Here is a 25,607-nt window from a genome sequence, read left to right as displayed (position 1 = left end):
ATGGATAATGGGGGTAATTCCAAGTTGATCGCAGCAGGATTTTTGTTAGCAATTGGGCAAAACCATGTGCACTGCAGGGGAGGCAGATGTAACATGTGCAGAGAGAGAGAGATTTGGGAGGGGTGTGTTCAATCTGCAATCTAATTTGCAGTGTAAAAATAAAGCAGCCAGTATTTACCCTGCACAGAAATAAAATAACCCACCCATATCTAACTCTTTCTGCACATGTTATATCTGCCTCCCCTGCAGTGCACATGGTTTTGCCCAATTGCTAACAAAAATCCTGCTGCGATCAACTTGGAATTACCCCCAATATTCACTTCAGGAACTGGAAAAACAGAGGCTTACGTCTGATTAAGGACGTATTTGACCCGGGAGGTAATATATTGCACCTATGGTTTATTTAATAGAGATTTTTATATGCAACTGCAGGTGCGTCGCTATCAGGGCCAGTTCCTGCCCTTGTGGTACCCCGGGCAAAAGTTAGGGGCGTGGCTTAATGTGGGGGCGTGGTCAGCCACGCCCCCATTTGTAGCGCCGCTGAAAGGAAATAAAAAAACAACAAAGTATACTTACTATACCCCGCTATACCCCGCTCCTGATTCCAGACCTGCAGACCTCCCCCCGGTGCCGCTCTTCTCCTCGGATCTATGGGAGAGACGTCAGTCATGACGTCTCCCCCATAGCACAGCATAGGCACTAGAGGTCAATTATGACCCCTAGCGTCTGTGCTACAACGCTGTGCTGTGCGGTGCGCGATGACGTCATCGCGCACCGCACAGCAAAGGTCCTCTCCATGAAGGGAAACTAGACGCTTAGCGTCTGATTCCCTTCACAGCGGGGGGGACCAGCACCACGAAGGGAAACTAGACGCGTAGCGTCTGGTTCCCTTCTCACAGCGGGGATAGGCACAGCGCGGGGGCACTGCTGAAGGGCACTCTGCACAGTAGCGGATCTTGCCATGGTGCGGCGCCCTCCGGAAGGCGGCGCCCCGGGCAAAAGTCCTGCTTGCCCGTGGCAAGATCCGCCACTGGTCGCTATATCCACGCTCTGCCTCCGACATATTCCTCTAAGGAATCCTGTGACCCCCTATTATCGTTATTGAGTTACATACCATACTAGACTTCTAGCGGAAGTATTTTGTAAAGAGCAACCTCTCAACGTCTGGAGATCTGTATATTTAGCCTGGTCAAATGACATTCCCCAATTCCCAAACATAGAAGAACTACTTTTACACTTCAATAGCACAATGAAACATTTCCGCACTGCGATGCTGCAAGAAACGCATTATAGAATTTTGAACAGGGCTTACATTTCACAGGCACAAAGGAGACACATGGTGGCGGATGAATCTGGCTGCTGTCTAAAATGCCATACTTTGTCAGCATCCTTTTTCCACAACTTGTAAGAGTGTGGCAAGATACGCCGATTTTAGAATAAAATTGTAAATTATAAAATTGCAAATTATATAAACAAAATTTTTGGTTTAAAAGTTTGTCCCGATCCCTTAGCCATGTTTTGTCTTCATTTTATGAACTGGAACCTAGGCCCTAACCACAGAACCACAATTGCCCTATTATCTGTCATTTTAACGGCAGCTAGGAAAATGATTATGGTACATTGAACCAAGCCCTCCCCTCCCCCTTTACTGGCAGCTGTTCATCAATTACTACTTAAAATTTTGTATTTTGATAGTAGGGCCTCATTTCCAGATGTGGAGAAGGGTGTGATCCGCTTTTATAAAAAATGGGGTTCATTCATTAACCACCTTGACCCTTGGGATAGGACACAGATAATGAAGGTGTATGAGTCCACCTCCTGGTTTTTATTACGCCAGATGTCGTGATCTTACTATTCATTCCATCCTGGTTTCAGACTGTTCTCAAATTTGCTGCAGGGCTTTCGCCTTGCAACTTTTTCTCTAATATAACTGATACCGGTGTCCGTGGATATAGTTGCCACAATTACCGAATATACCATGGAAAATACAATGAAAACAAAATTCCCCTTCCCCACCCCCTCTACCTCCCTTTTGTGTTACCTATAGTATGGGTCTAAATCTGTTATGTTTACTTGTATCTGCTATAAATGCATCTATTGCTGAGTTGTTTTTTTCGTATGCTATTATATTATTGTTGAATTTTTTTTTTTTTATTCTAATTTCAAATTTAATAATTTGATTTCTATATTGGGACATTACTATCTCTGAAGCTGGTCTCAGATGCTGTGTTCTCTTTATATGTCACCAGTTGGCCACCACCAATCTCTGCTTATCAATTTTTGTTAATATGGACAAGGGATGCCCGACTGAAGACTTTCTTGGTACTCGTCCCTCTCCTCTTCCTCCTTACTGACACTCAATGACCATTGTTACTACATCTTCTTGGATCATGTGATATTATGCATTTATATTTTATTGTATACCATATTGTTCTTTATATTTGAAAATCTCTAATAAACAGATTTAAAAAAAAAAAAAAAAACTCTTAAGTCGGCCTAGGCCAATTCAGTGTCATTATTTCTATTAGAAAGGCTAGTACAGAGAGTATATCAGATATGTTGTCTATTCAGTATGGGATCCCTCGCACTCGCCACGCTTCGGACGTTTTCCTCCCCACTATTTTTTCCCCCCTCGGTGGGTGGCGTGGACCACCCTCTGAGTGGGATAGCGGACCGGTGTGGCCATGTAACCGATGGGCAGAATTATGTATCTATGGATACACCAATATTTCTGGATGTAAAATATAACAATTCCATCAACAGATTTGGAGAAAGCAGTGACTACTCATATACTGAAGGAGGTGATCTATCAAGAGTAGACAAGTGGAGAGGTTCTCATAGCAACCAATCCGCATCAAGGTAGCATTTATCAAGTACATGCTATAAAATGATAGGTATAAGCTGATTAGTTGCTATAGGAAGCTTGCCTGCTTCTCCACTCTTTACACTGCTTTATACAGCTGCCTCTGGGGCCGATGTACGAAGCCTTCTAGAGAGCTAAAGTATCAGCCAATCAGCTCCTGCCATTTTTCAAACACAGCCGGTAACATGGCAGGAGCTGATTGGTTGGTACATTATTACTCTCCAAGGCTTAGTACATCTGCCTCTCTGTCTGAAGTCTTTAAGAGAGCTATGTATAAAAATCCTATCATGGGCCGGTTGTGATGACGCCTGAGTTGGCCGGAGGTGTGGGTTCCAGCTAAACTCAGACTTTTTTTTTGAAACGACAATCATTTACAAGGCAAAACCATGCCTTGTAAATGATTGATGCTTTAAAAAAAGTCCAAGTTCGGCCGGGAACCCGCACCTCCAGCCAACTTGGACGTCATTACATCCGGCCCCATATGTGCTTCCAGTATACAGTACCAACATTATACAGTACCGCCATTACTGCCTCCGGGTATTTTTGTTTTTTTAGCAGAATATGGAGTTAATTTACCTCCATTCTAATGCTGGTTTTACTTCCATGCTCTGCTTCCATCTCAATCATAGAATTGCAACCTAGGTGAAGAGCAGGTGGTTGCTTTGCCAGAAGACCTCAGAAAGCTCTTTCATGAATAAGTTTAAAGTATTAATTCTCACACTTACTCTTTTGATCTCATGTTAGTGAATGCACAGCAGTGACTGGGGTAGGTTAACCGAGCCTCCACCAAATTGGCAAGTTTGTCCAGAGCAGGTAACTTCTTCAGATAATAGGATTTCTCTGCCACTAAGACCTGGATAAATTCCAGCCCATGGACGGGTAAATGCTCCAAAGCTGTTGCTGTTATCTCTCTAAAAAACACAAAAAACATTCTGGAGCTCATGTACAAAGCACAAAACATACTAGAGGTCATATACAAAGCAAAGCGTAATGCAAAATCAGCTCTGTTACCATCAGTTTGCACGAGCACCTAGACTTCCGTCAAAGTATGGATCTTGGTGGAGCATGGAAGCTTTCATAGGCCAATGGGAGGAGTTCAGTGTAGTGAGACTATTCTCAACTTCTCCATATCGGTGAAGCATGGGTTAAGCGCATTGGTAGGCCTGATTTCATAGGGGGTCATTCCGAGTTGTTCGCTCGCTAGCAGATTTTAGCAGCATTGCACACGCTAGGCCGCCGCCCTCTGGGAGTGTATCTTAGCTTAGCAGAATAGCGAACGAAAGATTAGCAGAATTGCGAATAGAAAATTCTTAGCAGTTTCTGAGTAGCTCCAGACCTACTCACAGATTGCGATCAGCTCAGGCCGTTTTCGTTCCTGGTTTGACATCACAAACACGCCCTGCGTTCGGCCAGCCACTCCCCCATTTCTCCCGACACTCCCGTGTTTTTCCCTGACACGCCTGCGTTTTTCCTAACATTCCCAGAAAACGGTCAGTTTCTGCCCAGAAACACCCACTTCCTGTCAATCACACTCCGATCACTACAACGATGAAAATTCTTCGTTCGGACGTGAGTAAATCTACTAAGTTTTGTGTTAAAATACTAACCGCATGCGCACTGCGTACCATGCTCATGCGCATTTTAGCCTTAATCGCTCCGTTGCGAAAATCGGCAACGAGCGATCAACTCGGAATGACCCCCATAAAGCGTTGCAGAAACTGGATTTCCTTTTGTGGAGCAAGTGAATTAAAATGGTGGAGGGCTTGCGCAGCCATTTCCACTCTGCAAAAGAACTTAAATTTAGCATCAGCACAGAGCTGGTGGTTTTCGATTCTTGTACTATGCTTTTGATTGGCTGGGCAATTTTCTGCTGCATCTTGCAAAGAAGCAATTTGCTAGGTACACACAGACATATATAGTGTGGCAGATGCTCAATTAGCTTAGTGATACGGGCCCTCATTCCGAGTTGATCGCTCGCTAGCTGCTTTTAGCAGAAGTGCAAACGCTAAGCCGCCGCCCTCTGGGAGTGTATCTTAGCTTAGCAGAAGTGCGAACGAAAGGATCGCAGCGCTGCTACAAAAAAAGATTGTGCAGTTTCTGAGTAGCTCGAGACTTACTCCTAGCTAGCGATCACTTCAGTCTGTTTAGTTCCTATTTTGACGTCACAAACACGCCTTGCGTTCGGCCAGCCACGCCTACGTTTCCCCAGCCACTCCTGCGTTTTCATCTGGCACGCCTACGTTTTTACACACACTCCCCCAAAACGGTCCGTTACCACCCAGAAACACCCACTTCCTATCAATCAATCTGCGGCCAGTAGTGCGACTGAAAAGCGTCGCTAGAGCTTGTGTAAAACTGCATCGGCTTTTGTGAAAGTATGTTGCGCGTGCGCAGTGCGCACCATAAGCATGCGCAGAAGTGCCAATTTTTAGCCTGACCGCAGCGCTGCGAACAACGGCAGTTAGCGATCAACTCGGAATGATTCAGGTGCTTGAAAGAGAGGGGTATTTCTAAGCAAGAAAAAAAAGGCATTTTGTTTCCCCCAGCACCCTGAATGATAACAGTAACCAGATGTAAATCCCACACAATATTAGAATTCAGAGATCTCGGTTACATATATTTGCGCAAATGTATGAATAAGCCCCAAAGCCGCATCAAGGCGTCTCTTTATATTTGGGGTCCCTAGCGCTATATCTAGGTGCAGGGTGTGGCACCCCAAAACCACCAGCATAAGCCAGAAAGCCCAGGGCAGCATACCAGTGAAAAAACTATAGTGTTAATAAATTAGTGTTAGGAAGCCGAAGCTATTAAGAGGTGATACAAAAATGAGATGTAATTAAAATGGAGAAATAGTGTTAAAGAAATTAGTGTATGAAAAGTGTTAATAGAATGTAAAGGTATGCCATACTTATGCCATCCAGCTCAGCCAGTCCAGAGGCACCACACCCCACACCTCCATTACCCCAATCTGGGTCTATGATTAACCAGCAAGGAGCCACATGATAATGGCTCCTTAGTTAAATATATCTAAGCTAAGAGCTACCTACCTTGGAGCAACCCCATAATGCTCCACATGGCATGTCAGGGCCTGCACCTCCTCCTAATGCAGGAACCTCTCTGCCTCTATATGTAACCGAGATCTCTGAATTCTAATATTGTGTGGGATTTACATCTGGTTACTGTTATCATTCAGGGTGCTGGGGGAAACAAGATGCCTTATTTTTCTTGCCTAGGTACACACAGAGCAATGTATTATGTATATTAGGAAATTATTCTTCTGCAGTGATGTCACTGCATAATGGTGCTTGGATGTTTTTTTCTATCAGATGATATCGCCACACAAATGCTTTATATATATGTGTATATATATATATATATATATATTTAAATGTGTCAGTAAAGGAACTTTTAAAAAAAATTGTACTCTCCCTTCTCAGAGAGCTCTTCTTCGGATTTCCCACATGCAAGACAACCTCCGCGGCTCCACCATGACACTTCCGTACGAGGAGTTACCAAGCAGAAACATTAGTCTTGCTCAGTGAGAGTCCACTGCCAGTTCCCTAATTTTGCATCCTGTATTAGGTTCCCATGGACACTTCTGTCTTGCAACCACAGAATTAGCCCCATTACACAGGGACACAGAGCACAACTTTAAGCCAAAGAAGAGGACCGCTGAGGAAGGCTAGTAAACAGATTTAAAGCCCCCTTCAACTGCATACTATATTAAATAATAACACATTTGTGTAGAAAAACATTGGGCAGTTCAACATTTTGTTAAATACATTAATTCAAAAGTATAAAACGGTACTGTCCTCTGTCAGTGTATGTTACAGTGTAAATGATGGCTCATTAAATACAATTTTTTTGAGTCCTATGCACTCTTTAACCACTTGCCTGGCATAGTCGCATCATTTGCGACCACACCAAGCAGTACGTTATCTGATCTAGTCACAAACTATACGACCAGTCAGAGACACAGAGTGACCAGCTGCAGGAAGATAATCTTTCTGCAGCTGCCGCTCTCAGAGGGACCTCTCAGCCCCTCTGCTTCCTGGTTCCCTCCCCTCTGTGCCTGCCTGCTGTCGATCACTGCTGATCGGTCAGCACAGCAGGACCCCCCTCCCGGCGGCTTCACGGATGAGCAGCCCTCCGTAAAATGTAAATTTACTGCCCCATAGTGGTTACTTGGCAGCTGCTCAGATGAGCAGCTGCTAGGGAAATCAAAATGTCGATGGTTTCCGATGTTCCAATGGTGATGATCCAATGTTCTGATGTTTAAAACCCTTATTTTACAAATATTTTAAAAATAATAATAATTTTTTTAAATAAAATCATTTTGGATACATTTAAATAGATGTTGTTCGCCTAATTAACTCATAAAAAACCCTGACAGTTACTGAGCGTTTTTTGTAAAAAAATTTTTGCTAGTTAAGTGGTTAAAGATTTATATTGTTCTATTATTAATTGTTTCCCTGTATTTACGTACCCACCATGCACAGTGCTTTTTCCTGGTGGTACTGTACTATGTGTACGCAGTACAAGCACCTTTTTGTATGGTATCATTTTTAATATTTATTATAACTAGTTCCAGAAATCAGAAGAAATCTGTGAACTCATTTCAGACACAAATAAAATAAGGGCCTGAACATTTATCAAGAGTGTGGAAGCTACTATAGATTGTGTATCAGCTTGTTACTGGGTGAAAGGAATTTTCAGAAAGGGTGAACAAAATCCCCCTAAAACTGTCTTCCCTCACTCGAGCCCTGGGGGCTGGTCCCTCCTGGTCTTCCGTCATTGGGCCTAATTCTGAGATGATAGCAGTAGCAAATTTGTTAGCAGTTGGGCAAAACCATGGGGGGGGTCATTCTGACCCGTTCGCACGCAGCGTTTTTTTGCTGCGGTGCGAACGGGTCCAGAATGCGCGTGCGCGACGTTGCCCGGTGACAGGGGTAGCCGGGTTACGTCGCGTCCTACGATGGAAGCGGTCGCAGAGCCGACCGCAAAGAAGATTGACAAGAAGAAGGCGTGCCTGGTCGGATCCGGACTGTTGGCTGTCGTTTTCGGAGTGAAAACGCAGGCTTGTCCAGCAGAACGGAGGGTGGATGTCTGACGTCAAAGCCGGCTCCAGCATCGCAGAGATCGTCGCACAGGGTAAGTATGTCCAGGGCTGGTCTTCTGCTTGAATTTTTTTTAGCTTAGCAGGGCTGCACTAGCGATCGCAGCCCTGCTAAGCAAAAATACACTCCCCCATAGGCGTGTACTAGTTGATCGCAGCAGTAGCAAAAAGTTGCTGGCTGCGATCAACTCGGAATGACCACCTATGTGCACTGCAGGGGGGGCAGATATAACATGTGCAGAGAGAGTTAAATTTGGGTGGGGTGTGTTCAAACTGAAATCTAAATTGCAGTGTAAAAATAAAGCAGCCAGTATTTACCCTGCACAGAAACAATATAACCCACCCAAATCTAACTCTCTCTGCAAATGTTATATCTGCCCCACCTGCAGTGCACATAGTTTTGACCAACTGCTAACAAATTTGCTGCTGCGATCAACTCTGAATTACCCCCCCATTGTCTTGGCTAAGCGGAGGGGGACAGTGTGAAGAGAGATGACCTATAACAAGGCACAAGCATGCACATTGCAGCTTTCCGCTGGCCCATACATCCATGTCAGTGGCCATTTTAGAGTGGTGAACCAAACACATATGTGAGTGGAGTGGTCTTCAGTTTGCCGGCTGTCAGGATCCCGGTGCACAGTATACCGGCCCCAGAATCCCGAGAGCCGGCATACCGACACTTTTTCTCTGACGTCCTAGTGGATGCTGGGAACTCCGTAAGGACCATGGAGAATAGCGGCTCCGCAGGAGACTGGGCACAAAAGAAAAGCTTTAGGACTACCTGGTGTGCACTGGCTCCTCCCCCTATGACCCTCCTCCAAGCCTCAGTTAGATTTTTGTGCCCGACCGAGCAGGGTGCAATCTAGGAGGCTCTCCTGAGCTTCTTAGAAAAAGTTAGTTTTAGGTTTTTTATTTTCAGTGAGACCTGCTGGCAGTGGCAACAGGCTCACTGCATCGAGGGACTAAGGGGAGAAGAAGCGAACCTGCCTGCTTGCAGCCAGCTTGGGCTTCTTAGGCTACTGGACACCATTAGCTCCAGAGGGACCGAACACAGGCCCAGCCTCGGAGTCCGGTCCCAGAGCCGCGCCGCCGGCCCCCTTACAGAGCCAGAAGCAAGAAGAGGTACGGAAAATCGGCGGCAGAAGACATCAGTCTTCACCAAGGTAGCGCACAGCACTGCAGCTGTGCGCCATTGCTCCTCATGCACACCACACACTCCGGTCACTGAGGGTGCAGGGCGCTGGGGGGGGGGGGGGCGCCCTGAGCAGCAATATAAACACCTTGGCTGGCAAAAATACATCACATATAACCCCCAGGGCTATATGGATGTATATTAACCCCTGCCAGATTCCAGAAAAAAGCGGGAGAAAAGTCCGCCGAGAAGGGGGCGGAGCCTATCTCCTCAGCACACTGGCGCCATTTTCCCTCACAGCTCCGCTGGAAGGACGTCTCCCTGACTCTCCCCTGCAGTCCTGCACTACAGAAAAGGGTAAAAGAGAGGGGGGGGGGCACTAATTAGGCGCAGTATAATATAAACAGCAGCTATAAAGGGAAAAACACTTTGTATAGTGTTATCCCGGTATATATATAGCGCTCTGGTGTGTGCTGGCATACTCTCCCTCTGTCTCCCCAAAGGGCTAGTGGGGTCCTGTCCTCTATCAGAGCATTCCCTGTGTGTGTGCTGTGTGTCGGTACGGCTGTGTCGACATGTATGAGGAGGAAAATGATGTGGAGGCGGAGCAATTGCCTGTAGTGGAGATGTCACCCCCTAGGGGGTCGACACCTGAGTGGATGGGCTTATGGAAGGAATTACGTGAAAGTGTCAGCTCTTTACAAAAGAAGTTTGATGACATGGGACAGCCGGCTACTCAGCTTGTGCCTGTCCAGGCGTCTCAAAGACCATCGGGGGCTCTTAAACGCCCGCTATCACAGATGGCAGATACAGACGCCGACACGGATACTGACTCCAGTGTCGACGATGAAGAGACAAATGTGACTTCCAGTAGGGCCACACGTTACATGATTGAGGCAATGAAAAATGTTTTACACATTTCTGATAGTACAAGTACCGTTAAAAAGGGTATTATGTTTGGTGAGAAAAAACTACCTGTAGTTTTTCCTGCATCTGAGGAATTAAATGAAGTGTGTGATGAAGCGTGGGTTTCTCCCGATAAAAAACTGATAATTCCTAAAAGGTTATTGGCATCATACCCTTTCCCGCCAGAGGATAGGGCACGTTGGGAAACACCCCCTAGGGTGGATAAAGCGCTCACACGCTTGTCTAAACAGGTGGCACTGCCGTCTCCTGATACGGCCGCCCTTAAGGAACCTGCTTACAGAAAGCAGGAGAATATCCTAAAATGTATATACACTCACACGGGTGTTATACTGCGACCAGCAATCGCCTCAGCCTGGATGTGCAGTGCTGGGGTGGCTTGGTCGGATTCCCTGACTGAAAATATTGATACCCTGGATAGGGACAGTATATTGCTGACTATAGAGCATTTAAAAGATGCATTTTTATATATGCGTGATGCACAGAGGGATATTTGCCGACTGGCATCAAGAGTAAGTGCGCTGTCCATATCCGCCAGAAGAGGGTTATGGACGCGGCAGTGGTCAGGTGATGCTGATTCCAAAAGGCATATGGAAGTATTGCCTTATAAAGGGGAGGAGTTATTTGGGGTAGGTCTATCAGACCTGGTGTCCACGGCAACTGCTGGGAAATCCACATTTTTACCCCAGGTAGCCTCTCAACATAAGAAGACGCCGTATTATCAGGCGCAGTCCTTTCGGCCCCATAAGGGCAAGAGGACAAAAGGCTCCTCATTTCTGCCCCGTGGCAGAGGGAGAGGAAAAAGGCTGCAGCAAACAGCCAGTTCCCAGGAACAGAAGTCCTCTCCCGCTTCTGCCAAGTCCTCAGCATGACGCTGGGGCTATACAAGCGGACTCAGGCACGGTGGGGGCCCGTCTCAAGAATTTCAGCGCACAGTGGGCTCACTCACAAGTGGACCCCTGGATCCTTCAGATAGTATCTCAGGGGTACAAATTGGAATTCGAGACGTCTCCCCCTCGCCGTTTCCTAAAGTCTGCCTTACCGACGTCTCCCTCCGACAGGGAGGCGGTATTGGAAGCCATTCACAAGCTGTATTCCCAGCAGGTGATAATCAAGGTACCCCTCCTGCAACAGGGAAAGGGGTATTATTCCACGCTGTTTGTGGTACCGAAGCCGGACGGCTCGGTGAGACCCATTTTAAATCTAAAATCTTTGAACACTTATATACAGAGGTTCAAATTCAAGATGGAGTCACTCAGAGCGGTGATCGCGAACCTGGAAGAAGGGGATTATATGGTGTCTCTGGACATCAAGGATGCTTACCTCCATGTCCCAAATTACCCTTCTCAAGGCCAAGTATCAGTGCATCAATGCACAAGGGTCCTGGGAAAAATGGTGGCTTCCTACGAAGCAATCCCATTCGGCAGATTCCACGCAAGAACATTCCAGTGGGACCTGCTGGACAGATGGTCCGGATCGCATATTCAGATGCATCAGCGGATAACCCTGTCCCCAAGGACAAGGATGTCTCTCCTGTGGTGGTTGCAGAGTGCTCATCTTCTAGAGGGCCGCAGATTCGGCATTCAGGACTGGGTCCTGGTAACCACAGATGCCAGCCTGCGAGGCTGGGGAGCAGTCACACAGGGAAGAAATTTCCAGGGCTTGTGGTCAAGCCTGGAGACATCACTTCACATAAATATCCTGGAGCTAAGGGCCATTTACAATGCTCTAAGCCAAGCAAGACCTCTGCTTCAAGGTCAGCCGGTGCTGATCCAGTCGGACAACATCACGGCAGTCGCCCACGTAAACAGACAGGGCGGCACAAGAAGCAGGAGGGCAATGGCAGAAGCTGCGAGGATTCTTCGCTGGGCGGAAAATCATGTGATAGCACTGTCAGCCGTGTTCATTCTGGGAGTGGACAACTGGGAAGCAGACTTCCTCAGCAGGCACGACCTCCACCCGGGAGAGTGGGGACTTCACCCAGAAGTCTTCCACATGATTGTAAACCGTCGGGAAAAACCAAAGGTGGACATGATGGCGTCCCGCCTCAACAAAAAACTGGACAGGTATTGCGCCAGGTCAAGGGACCCTCAAGCAATAGCTGTGGACGCTCTGGTAACACTGTGGGTGTACCAGTCAGTGTATGTGTTCCCTCCTCTGCCTCTCATACCCAAGGTGCTGAGAATTATACGGCGGGGAGGAGTAAGAACCATTCTCGTGGCTCCGGATTGGCCAAGAAGGACTTGGTACCCGGAACTTCAAGAAATGCTCACAGAGGACCCGTGGCCTCTACCTCTGAGAAGGGACCTGCTCCAGCAGGGACCCTGTCTGTTCCAAGACTTACCGCGGCTGCGTTTGACGGCATGGCGGTTGAACGCCGGATCCTAAAGGAAAAAGGCATTCCAGACGAAGTCATCCCTACTTTGATAAAAGCCAGAAAGGATGTAACCGCAAAGCATTATCACCGCATCTGGCGGAAATATGTTGCGTGGTGCGAGGCCAAAAAGGCCCCGACGGAGGAATTTCAACTGGGTCGATTCCTGCATTTCCTGCAAGCAGGAGTGTCTATGGGCCTAAAATTAGGATCCATTAGGGTCCAGATTTCGTCCCTGTCGATTTTCTTTCAAAGGGAACTGGCTTCAGTGCCTGAAGTCCAGACGTTTGTTAAGGGAGTGCTACATATACAGCCTCCTTTTGTGCCTCCAGTGGCACCCTGGGATCTGAATGTTGTTTTGGGTTTCCTAAAATCACATTGGTTTGAACCACTCAACACTGTGGACTTAAAATATCTCACATGGAAAGTGGTCATGCTGTTGGCCCTGGCTTCGGCCAGGCGTGTGTCCGAATTGGCGGCTTTATCCTGTAAAAGCCCTTACCTGATTTTTCATACGGACAGGGCAGAATTGAGGACTCGTCCTCAATTTCTCCCTAAGGTGGTTTCAGCGTTTCACCTGAACCAGCCTATTGTGGTACCTGCGGCTACTAGGGACTTGGAGGACTCCAAGTTGCTGGACGTTGTCAGGGCCCTGAAAATATATGTTTCCAGGACGGCTGGAGTCAGAAAATCTAACTCGCTATTTATCCTGTACGCACCCAACAAGCTGGGTGCTCCTGCTTCTAAGCAGACTATTGCTCGCTGGATTTGTAGTACAATCCAGCTTGCACATTCTGTGGCAGGCCTGCCACAGCCAAAATCTGTAAAAGCTGACAATGCTAAATTCCTTTGTCGTATAAACAACCCTTATGAAGCTAAGAACACTGTACGCTGTTTACTTAAGAAATACCGTAATGATACGCTATTTGCGTAACGATCGCTCAGCCGTAGGCGAGACGCTCAAGCGTCACGTTCGCTCACGGCCCAGTGATCACAGGACACGTTATTGGTTATGTCTAGGGGAAAGATTCGCTGTAACGTAGCGTACGCTAGAGACCACGAGGAGGTCACCAGCGATGCAGACGCTCACAACACTATACCTTTATGTTAAACCTTATACCGATGAAATACACTGAATACCTTAATGTGAGTACAGGGTGTAAGTGCAACCTTGTGGAACCTGACTATCTACAAAGCTGCATGAGCGTCACCGACGCTCAAATGAACACTTATCACTATAGGAAATACACAGATACTGGTTTAGGTTTCCAAGGCCTATTAACTGTATTATGTCTAATATACTTGTAAAAGGGGATAACAGTACATATGATACACTACAATATAACAGAGACTTCCTAACCACAGAACTAAACAATAAATACAAAAAGACAATACTACACTGACCTAAATGCAATACGATACAATACTATAATACTATAAGGTATTTAAGAGAAAAAGAGGAGAGAGAGAGATAGAGAGAGAGAGAGAGAGATTGGCTCGCAGAAAGACAATGATTATGGAGAGAACTTACGCACAAAGGGTATGATCGCCAGCGCCTCGATATCCAGCTCCCGATTATCAGCAGATAACCGTTGATGAGAGAGTGAGAGCTGGATGTGGTCGGCCTGCCTATTTATGCTCCACACACAATGCAATCTCCTGGTCCTACAATCCCATTGTCCATTGGCCGAAGGAATTCGGCCCTGCATCATAACAAAAGGTCATAGGGTGATTCATACAGGTGGGCTGTGACGATTTCCAACAGCTCAGGTGGGTGGGAAACTGGGTTTCCCGCCGCATACCTGAGTATGTGCAAATCATAGAAATGGACATAAACTTCTTATGTCCATAACTATTCGCACGAGCGATTAATACGCTCCAAACCAACACCGGAATATTGCTAATTAAATACTCTTCCGATGGGTACCAAACACTGCAGTATGATTCCTGTTAAACCCTTCGTACGATGCAAAGAGGGATTCCTCAGCTCTGGGACATTATACTTTAACCAAACTTACAGAAACTATCAAAGGGATCATGATCTATAAACTACATTAATTGTGAACATTTGTAACTAATGAGTCGCACGCTACGATCACATAAACTCTACCGTAAATGCGCATACTGCGCGTGCGAGTGCACGCTATTGCGGGTATGCGCTTCCACGGGAGAGCGTACGCATGCGCAGCACGGACCAGTGTGCGGTGCAAATATGGCAACGTGCATTGAGACATTTTTCTGACTTTGACAGTCCACCCTTTGGCAGTCAATAATAACTGCCACAAAACATTTAAGGAGAAAAATGTAAGTCAGGGGTTAATTGATTTCCATGGTTGGGTAGGGGAGGAGAGAGGAGAAGGTGTGAAGAGGGTATGACCTAGTGAGAAAGCAGAAGCATGTGTGTATGAGTCCATGTTTGGAGGGTCATGTATCATCGTGCCGTACGTGTGGTAAATCAAGCTTCGAGGTATTGCGAAGTATACATTTGAATTCCTTCTTATCCTGTGGTACAGGTCTGTGGATGGGCTGTCAAACTCTACCGAGCTCATTTCGGCTGTGGTTGTAACACAATGGGGATGCACATTTTAGTTGATGATACATGAATTGGGGGGGGTATGTGGTTGCTGCTATCTGTGCCTGTATTCCCTATCGACTATGTGTGTTATTGCCTGAGGGTTGCAGAGATGAAGATAAAGAACACTTACGAAAAAATGCAATGATATTCTATGTCAGGGTAATGTACGTTCGTCGATTGAGGTCTTGATTGGTGTCGGTTGATTGGAGTCTTCTTCTTTGTGCTTTTGCTCATAAATCGTGAGTAAAGCATACAACGTCCATGGATTTACAAAAAATGTTGGGCTAGCGTGGTTTTAAAGTTCCTAGGGAAACTGGGGTACCCATGGCATTGTCCATCAAAATCTTGTTTATCAGGTCGTCTGCTCTTCTTCTTTCCATCTTTCCGTTGTCGGCCCCTTGGCTCATCAAATCCTTCGTCTACGTGGGTCTTTGTACCTCGGAGGAAAACATAGAAATGGGTGAAAGACGGACCGTATACTCATTACATCATTACGTCATGGTTTCTAGCATTGGGTCATAAATCAAATCCAGGTTAATTACAGTTTCCTCACTCCTTAAGCTCATCACTTTCGTACTTTGCTTGCACCTCATCAAAGCCTGCCCGCATCTAAATATCAATCCAATAGATATAACGACACCCAAAATACATAGGAGAAACTTTCCAACATCCATTATGACTCCTTGAGCCCAGTCTCCTAAACCGGAGAACCAATTTCGCGGGTTCAACCATGACACCCAACCAGTCAGCTCATTACCTACAGCAGCAAGGGTGAGATTGTGTTTTCGACGAAATTCCCACTTTAATTGCAGAATATCGTCCATCTTCTGGTCTATGACCTCTACCGGATCCTCGGTGCTATTTGTGATATACGTGCAACACTTTATGCCGTACTGTGTTGCCAATGTAACACAATATCCGCCTGTTACTGCTGTAAGATAATTAAGAACCATCCTATGCTGAACTAGTTCTGTTTTGTAAGCTTGAAGTTCTCTTCCAGTGTATCTAAACGTGTCATCATACATTTCAGTGATATTATCTAACAAATTGGCGAGTGCGGAAATGTATCTATAATTCATCACTCCTCGAGCGGTACGAGTGAAATCTAACGCTACCAGAACCTGAATCCCGGTGGATTCATGGATAAGATCAGAGGCCGGATGCTCTAACCTTTCTGACAGTTGTCTTTTAACTCGGTGTTCGTAATGAGTGTGAGTATAAGGAGCTTGGGCACCACGGTGTATGTCTTTCATTTTGTCATGTGTTACAGTCATCACTTCAGGTAATACTTTTCCAATATAACACAATCCTTCAGAGTTTGGGGCAAGCCACTTGTACGCCTTTCTCCCACATATGAAATATGCATCATCGGGGAGAACATAAGGGACGGAGAAGGACATGACCATGTTACAAACCTTCCAGGTGAAATCTCCTGACCCTAATTCTTCCATCTGTCTAATGCACGTATCAGTTTGTACGATATGTGCACAGTATCCTGGTGATACCTCTCCAACTTTAGTAATCCTATTTCCTAAGGTATATCGATACCGGAAAGATTTTCCTCTACTGGCTATGTGGCGTACGAGCTCTGTATCTGTAGGCATTCTATCTGCTCTGTGTGAAAAGGTCATGGTAAGGTTGCTCCATGACACTTCCCAATTTCCCGGTTTTCTGGGATTGGAGATGTTAAAACATATGAGGGACCTATCCACATGGTATTGGTGGAGCTTCAAACTAGGAGGGCTGGAGATGTTGAACCTCCGGTCCACCGGTCTCCCACCACTTAGCTCAAGTACCTCCCCTAACGTTAAAGGAAATGGTACTAGCCCTGATTTACTGTGACCCTGAGGTACTTGAGAGCATACCCAACAATCTGTTTGGTTTAACACGTTACCCACTAAGGAGTGATAGTCACTCAATGGATGCCGGTCTATATGGATATTAAAACTAGATTGACATTTCTTTATGCATCCATCTTCAACCAGATTATCACAGAGCCTACAGATACAATTTTCCTCAGCTAACAATCCATCACAATTTCTTCTATCGGATCGTTTTCTGATACTCGCCTTTGCTTGTTGGTTTGGTTGATCTTGGAAAACTACGCCTCCATCATCATAATCGGAACCCATTCCAGAACCTCTTTCGACCTCTATGGTACTCTCGCCGGAACAGACTGTTCTGGTCAACATCATGGTTAACATCAAAATCCGGATCACAGTCTCTTGGGGCAAGTCCATCTTTGAGGAGGAAATAGAGAAGAATGAGAAGGGGGAAAAAGAAATTTTAAGGGAGAGGGGATGGGAAGTGGAGAAAACAATAAAAGGGAGAGGGGAGTCGACAGCTGCTTTCGGTCTTCAAGGCTCAGGTGCCGCCTCAGTCCTCCTGGAACAGACACTCTAGTGATACAACCTCTACCGTCTGTTCCTTATCACGGGACTTCTCTGGATCAGCAACCTTCTTGCAGTGGGATGAATGGACCCAAGTCTCTCTCTCAGCAACCTTCAATGCTGTGGTGCTAGTCAATAAGACCTGGTATGGTCCTTCCCATCTATCAATAAGACAACCTGAGCGTAGAAAATTTCGTATCATTACATAATCCCCAGGTTCAATGTCATGACAATTACTATCTGGTAAATCAGGAATCACCAACTTCAGATTATCATTTTGATTCTTCAACTGCTTACTCATATTAATTAAGTACTTTACAGTTACTTCATTGTTACATTCCAAATCATCCTGAGGGTTAATCATGACATGCGGTTGTCGACCAAACAGAATTTCAAAAGGAGACAGATTAAGAGGGGACCTGGGAGTGGTTCTGATACTATACAAAACAATGGGTAAAGCTTCTGGCCACGTCAATCCTGTCTCTGCCATTACTTTACTCAATTTATTTTTAATAGTGCTGTTCACTCTTTCGACCTTCGCACTCGCCTGTGGACGGTACGGAGTGTGCAGCTTACTATCAATTCCCATCAACTTACACATTCCTTGAAAGACATCACCTGTAAAATGGGTACCCCTATCACTTTCAATGATTCTAGGGATACCATATCTACATACAAATTCCTGCACAATTTTCTTAGCTGTAAACATAGCGGTATTTGTAGCTGCTGGAAAAGCTTCGACCCAATTTGAGAAAACATCTATACAGACAAGTACATACTTTAAATTTCTACATGGGGGCAATTGAATGAAGTCAATTTGTATTACTTGGAAAGGGCCGCCGGCAGGTGGGATATGGGATGGTTCTGTAGGTATTGCCTTTCCAATATTCTTTCTCAGACAGGTAAGGCATGACATTGCTCTTTTACTCGCATGAGAGGAGAATCCTGGGGCGCACCAGTATGCTCTTACCAATTTGCACATCCCCTCCTTGCCTAGATGAGTCAGCCCGTGAGCTGCTTCAGCCAGACACGGAAGGTATGCCCTGGGGGCCACTGGTTTACCATGTCCATCCGTCCAGAGCCCTGAGGACTCCTGGCCATATCCCTTTGCCTTCCAGACTGCTCTCTCCTGAGTGGAACACAAATTCTGCATTTCACACAACTTTTGTGTGTTGATGGTATTAAATACCATCAGTTGTGTGGTGTCTGTCCGTATGGGGGTAGCAGCTGCAAGCTTTGCAGCTTCGTCTGCTCGGCTGTTACCAAGGGATACTGGGTCTTGGCTATATGTATGTGCTTTACATTTGATAACAGCCACTCTGTCGGGTTCCTGTATCGCTGTTAGAAGCCTTTTTATGTGAGCTGCATGCGCTATCGGTGTACCAGCTGCCGTCATGAAATTTCTGAGACGCCATAGCGCTCCGAAATCATGGACTACCCCGAACGCGTATCTAGAATCGGTGTAGATATTGGCAGACTTACCCTTAGCCAATTCACATGCTCTGGTTAGGGCGACCAGTTCAGCAACCTGGGCTGAGTGAGGTGGGCCTAGCGGTTCCGCTTCTATGGTGTCTTGGTCATCTACGACTGCGTATCCAGTACACAAGTCTCCCGAGTCTGACTGTCTGTGACAACTACCGTCCGTGTAGAACGTGAGTTCTGCATCTTCTAGTGGATTGTCACTGATGTCAGGCCTTGCGGTAAAATTTTGGGTCAAATATTCCATACAATCATGTGTATCTTCCTTTGCATTAAATCCTCCTTCCCCATCACTCTCACCTCCCACCCTTTGTGCCTGTCCAGGCACACCTGGGAGAAATGTTGCAGGGTTTAATGCGCTGCATCTCCTTATGGTGATGTTTACTGGGGCCATTAATGCCAATTCCCATCTCGTAAACCTTGCTGATGAGACATGTCTGGTTTGGGCAGAATTCAATAAGGCCGATACCGCATGTGGTGTATGGATTGTGAGGTTGTGGCCTAGCACGACATCTTCGCTTTTCGTCACTAGCAATGCTATCGCCGCAACGCTACGCAAGCATGTGGGGAGGGATCGCGCTACCGTGTCTAGCTGAGCGCTGTAGTATGCAATTGGCCTGCTGGCATCACCGTGTTTTTGTGTTAGTACACCTGCTGCGCACCCAGCACTTTCTGTTCCGTATAGTTCAAAGGGTTTCCCATAGTCTGGCATACCTAGTGCTGGTGCCTGCGTTAGGCACTGTTTGAGTCTCTCAAATGCTGTTTCAGATTCGTCTGTATGCGAAATCCGATCAGGTTTGTTTGAAGAGACCATTTCCTGCAAAGGTAGCGCCAATATGGAAAACCCTGGGATCCAATTACGGCAATACCCACACATTCCTAAAAACGTCCTGATCTGTTGCTGGGTTTGTGGCAGTGTCATGTCTCTAATGGCTTGGATTCTATCAGCGGTCAGGTGTCTCAGTCCTTGTGTTAGACAGTGTCCCAAGTATTTTACCTTAGCTTGGCATAATTGCAACTTGTCTTTGGAGACCTTGTGACCTGTGTCTGAAAGATGAAACAGGAGCTGTTTCGTATCCTTCAGGGATGCCTCCAATGAATCAGAACACAGTAGTAGATCATCCACATACTGTATCAACACTGATCCACTTTCCGGTTGGAAAGACTGTAAACAATCATGCAAAGCCTGAGAAAATATACTTGGACTATCTATGAAACCTTGGGGTAACCGAGTCCACGTGTATTGGACTCCTCTGTATGTGAATGCAAACAAATATTGGCTGTCAGGGTGCAGAGGTACCGAAAAGAAAGCGGAGCAGAGGTCAATAACAGTGAAAAATTTGGCAGTGGGAGGAATTTGCATTAGGATGACAGCTGGATTAGGCACTACGGGGAACTGACTCTCGACTATTTTGTTAATCCCCCTTAGATCCTGCACTAGCCTGTAACCCCTCCCCCCACTCTTTTTAACAGGGAAGATGGGACTATTTGCCGTGCTGGACGTTCTTACTAGAATGCCCTGTTGTAGCAAGCGCTCTATTACGGGAAAAACTCCTAACTCCACCTCTGGCTTCAGAGGATACTGTGGGATTTTTGGAGCTATCCTACCTTCTTTTACTTGTACTACTACTGGAGCTACGTTTGCCATTAATCCAGTGTCCTGTCCATCTTTTGTCCAAAGTGACTCTGGTATCTGAGATGTCATCTCTTCTACTTGGGATGGATTCCTATTTGTCATAATGGAATGTGACATTAATTTTGATGGGGAGTCTAACATGTCTCGTACTTCCTGAGCGTGATTCTCAGGGATGTCCAAGAATACACCTTCAGGAGTACAATAAATGACGCAACCCATTTTACATAGTAAGTCTCTTCCCAGGAGATTGGTCGGTGCCGATGCAGCCAGCAAAAAGGAATGCTTGGTATGCAAAGGCCCTATTGTAATCTCGGCTGGTTTGCTAACAGGGTAGTGCTGGACTACTCCTGTTACTCCTATGGCTGGAACTGTCCTACCAGTGGTTCTCATGCCCACTGTCGAATTGATCACTGACTTGGCCGCCCCTGTGTCTACAAGAAAGTTTAAAGTTTTACCGGCTACATTGATTGCAATCTCTGGTTCGCTTCCAAGACTGGCAATCAATTTAACTGGTTGCAGATTACAGGTATGGCCACACCCCTATTGGGTATGCTGACCTCCCTGAATCCCGCTGGCAGCAACTACTTGTGAGGGAGTTAGCTGGGAACTACCAGAGGCATGCCAATCTCTGTTTGGGGGATATCTTTTTGTTTCCCCTGTATGTGGCTCAAAACTCCGCCTCTGTGGACCCTGCTCCCAATGTCGTGTGTGGTGTTGTTGTCTAGGGGGTTGAAAAGACCTTTGTACATTTCTTACTCTACAGTCTCGTGCAAAGTGTCCTGGTTTGTTACAAGAAAAACATGTTATTACACTTGCCTTACCCACAGGATTCGGTGGTACATACGCAGGCTGCCTTGTGGTCAGCGCCTGTATACTTACGGACATCAACTTATCACTTTGCGACTCCCTGTGCCTAGTGATATTTCTGTCGTGATCAATAGCAGCCTCTCTCAAGGTGGACACTGACAGACCTCGCCAACATGGCTGCGTGGTCTGTACCCTAGCTTTTAATGTTTCTTTCAAACCATCCATCAGTACAGATACTGCTACTTCTCGATGGTTTGGGTTGGTCTTAATGTCCTCTATACCAGTGTACTTTGCCATTTCTAATAGTGCCCGGTGAAAATATTCTATTGCCGTTTCGGACTCCTTTTGCTTAATGGAAAATATTTTATTCCATTTAACAACGGCTGGGAAATACTCTTTTAGCTGTAAATTTATCCTTTTTACATTATCCTTATTGTACACGTCTGTAAGCGGTACATCTTTATCTAATGCACAATCAGCTAAAAACTGAGTTGCATCAACATTGGAAGGTAAACAAGCTCTTAGCAGTATCTGCCAATCCTTGTTGTTGGGTTCTACCGTGTTACCTAAATCCCTGATGTATTTTTGGCTAGCAACTAAATCCTTCCTGGGGTCAGGAAATTCGGACACTATTGTTCTTAATTCCATTCTGGAAAATGGAGTGTACATGGCAATGTTCCTTATGGGAGTGGCGCCAGACACATCTGTTTTTCCATTGGGAACTGCTATTACCCTTACAGGAGCAATTCTAACAGCCTCTTCCTGTGTAGATTCTACAGCTTGTTGTGGTACAATTGTTTCAGTGTAGTGCATGGTGCCGTACTTACCCGTTGACACGACCTCACCTATCCCTCCGCTAGGGGCTTTCACTAATCTCGTGGGTGTCGCTGTGCCTACTGTGGTCTCTGCTATGGTGGCTGCAAGAGAGAGAGCTGAAATTGTTGCTGAATCGTCTTCTTGATCACACTCCTGAGGAAGGTTCAAAACAGGGTACATCTTGCACGGGTTAATACTTGCATGAGTTATTTGGTTAACATCATTAACATTTACAGTGTTACTAAGAGTTTGTGTTTTACAACCCAGTGCGTTTCTCTCCGCAATCAACTTCTCTCCTGCAATGTATGGTGGAGGAGGAGCTGTGGCAATCAACTTCCTGACTGCCCCAGATCCCGCCGCCAGAGCCAAACCTCTCTGTATCTCACCTTCCTGGTGCCATAACTGTAAATAATCATGATGCTGAATTCGTCTCTTTGCTGATTTTACGAGACATATCCTCCTCCTTAAATTTTGTAACACCTCTGGACTGAAGCTACCTATTCTTGGGAACTTGTCCCTGTCTTGTACAGTCATTCTCTCCCATTCATCACATAAAGATTCGGTGTGAATTCCATATTTTTCACACATTACATATCGTGCCGACCCAACTGGTCGGTTCACAGAATCAACCTGAACCAGGGTTGATCGCCCCCTACCTGAGCAACTGGCCCCCATAGTCTGTAGGTGTTGCTTAGTCCTCCTTGGATTTTCTGTATCAAGGTTTTCAGCAAGCCTTTACAGACAACCAAATTACTCCACAGTAGGCCGGCGGTGGCGGTTTACCGAGTACCCCACTCACTCGCCCACCTCGACCAATACGACCTGTAAACACCGTTATGATGCCAGCGTACTCGATACAGGGCCCCTATGGAACCTTCAGTTTACTGGAACATATGAGGGTTACCCGCAGGACACTTACTCTTTCCAGTAAAGTTGGGGTTGTTAGATAGTTCCTGAGTGACCAGCGAACTTCCCTTCCAAAAATAAAAAATTACACAAATCACGTCAGAGTGTACAAATAGCGTTTGTGACCACTTTACTCTAATGGTATTTAGGTCAGATTACTAACTACTGCACACAATTACGTGTGGTCCAATCGTTCAGTACACGAGCACTACTTGTCATGTACTGAAAGACCAATGGAATCGATGTTTCCGGCCGCGATTCCTTCAACCAGAGCTTGTATGGCCTATATGGGTTCTGCACCAACACCCCAGGCGTTGTGCCACTGGACTTTTATAGCGGACCTTTTTACCTTATGACCTCCTGGTCTGTTACCTTTACCTTATGGTCCGCTATACTCTAATGCTCAAATATTATTTAACCAGAGATGCCTCCCTGGCCACCGTATATGTCACTTACACGTATGTTCCTTAACGAGTACCCGACTTTCCTTTTGGTTCCACCTTTAAAATTGTATAAACTTTTGTATACAAAACACACTCACTCAACACATGTACACTTTTGTTTCTATATCTATTTCTGCGCAGAAATTGTCTTCAGGCCAAAAGTGTTACCAATTAGGAGCAGGATCTGTTAAACTAAATTTCAGATTTTCTAAAAACAGATTTGCGTTATTTACCGCTGTGCGTTACTTATCGCTTTTGCGCTAATTATCGCTTTGCGCTAATTATCGCTTTTCGTGACTTGGGCTACGTGGGCGTAACCAGACGCTACGTTGCGTAATGAACGCTGCGTGCGTCTGCCTTTTGGATTGCGTACGCTAGTCTTTGTTAGCGACACGTGTACGCAATGCAAAGGATCCACCGTAACACAATATATTTATTTATCAATGTAGATGATCCCTGATCATCTACCGCAATCCACACTGACTGCCTTGTATCTCAGACAAACCGTGTGTTTGTTCTATACTTTAACTATTACCTCTACTATTAAATAACAGCAAATCTCTTTTTAGCCCTTTCTATCAACTATAAAAATTTGGCAAACAGGAATAGTGATATACGAAAAATGAAATAGAAATGCAGATATATGCGTGCGTACGCAAGACAAAAGAAAAATAAACAGTTTTAAAAGACACAAGCGTTTTGTTCTTACTTCCGGTTACCGGATTCCTTCAGCACTCTTTGTCTAAGCGAAGCAGACGCTTATCCCGTCAGCAACTGCGAGATAACCTCCCACCCTTTTGCTGGGGGATAATGTCTGCTGATCTACCTAGTGCAGATGTGAAAAGGACCGGACGAGCCCGCAATTGACAATGCTAAATTCCTTTGTCGTATAAACAACCCTTATGAAGCTAAGAACACTGTACGCTGTTTACTTAAGAAATACCGTAATGATACGCTATTTGCGTAACGATCGCTCAGCCGTAGGCGAGACGCTCAAGCGTCACGTTCGCTCACGGCCCAGTGATCACAGGACACGTTATTGGTTATGTCTAGGGGAAAGATTCGCTGTAACGTAGCGTACGCTAGAGACCACGAGGAGGTCACCAGCGATGCAGACGCTCACAACACTATACCTTTATGTTAAACCTTATACCGATGAAATACACTGAATACCTTAATGTGAGTACAGGGTGTAAGTGCAACCTTGTGGAACCTGACTATCTACAAAGCTGCATGAGCGTCACCGACGCTCAAATGAACACTTATCACTATAGGAAATACACAGATACTGGTTTAGGTTTCCAAGGCCTATTAACTGTATTATGTCTAATATACTTGTAAAAGGGGATAACAGTACATATGATACACTACAATATAACAGAGACTTCCTAACCACAGAACTAAACAATAAATACAAAAAGACAATACTACACTGACCTAAATGCAATACGATACAATACTATAATACTATAAGGTATTTAAGAGAAAAAGAGGAGAGAGAGAGATAGAGAGAGAGAGAGAGAGATTGGCTCGCAGAAAGACAATGATTATGGAGAGAACTTACGCACAAAGGGTATGATCGCCAGCGCCTCGATATCCAGCTCCCGATTATCAGCAGATAACCGTTGATGAGAGAGTGAGAGCTGGATGTGGTCGGCCTGCCTATTTATGCTCCACACACAATGCAATCTCCTGGTCCTACAATCCCATTGTCCATTGGCCGAAGGAATTCGGCCCTGCATCATAACAAAAGGTCATAGGGTGATTCATACAGGTGGGCTGTGACGATTTCCAACAGCTCAGGTGGGTGGGAAACTGGGTTTCCCGCCGCATACCTGAGTATGTGCAAATCATAGAAATGGACATAAACTTCTTATGTCCATAACTATTCGCACGAGCGATTAATACGCTCCAAACCAACACCGGAATATTGCTAATTAAATACTCTTCCGATGGGTACCAAACACTGCAGTATGATTCCTGTTAAACCCTTCGTACGATGCAAAGAGGGATTCCTCAGCTCTGGGACATTATACTTTAACCAAACTTACAGAAACTATCAAAGGGATCATGATCTATAAACTACATTAATTGTGAACATTTGTAACTAATGAGTCGCACGCTACGATCACATAAACTCTACCGT

At 45.6% G+C, this 25,607-nt stretch overlaps 1 protein-coding gene across 1 annotated transcript in view; it reads right to left on the bottom strand.

Annotated features, from left to right (window-relative positions):
* Nucleotides 1-25,607, bottom strand: part of LHCGR (luteinizing hormone/choriogonadotropin receptor) — a 444,743-nt gene that overhangs the window by 122,762 nt on the left and 296,374 nt on the right. Inside the window, exon 9 of the mRNA XM_063918688.1 lies at nt 3,589-3,774. Coding sequence (XP_063774758.1) covers nt 3,589-3,774 — 186 coding nt within the window. The remainder of the gene's footprint in view (nt 1-3,588; nt 3,775-25,607) is intronic.

This window comes from Pseudophryne corroboree, chromosome 4, assembly GCF_028390025.1.
Source record: "Pseudophryne corroboree isolate aPseCor3 chromosome 4, aPseCor3.hap2, whole genome shotgun sequence".
In the NCBI taxonomy this organism is placed as follows: Eukaryota; Metazoa; Chordata; class Amphibia; order Anura; family Myobatrachidae; genus Pseudophryne; species Pseudophryne corroboree.
This window is presented reverse-complemented; position numbering and strand designations above follow the sequence as displayed.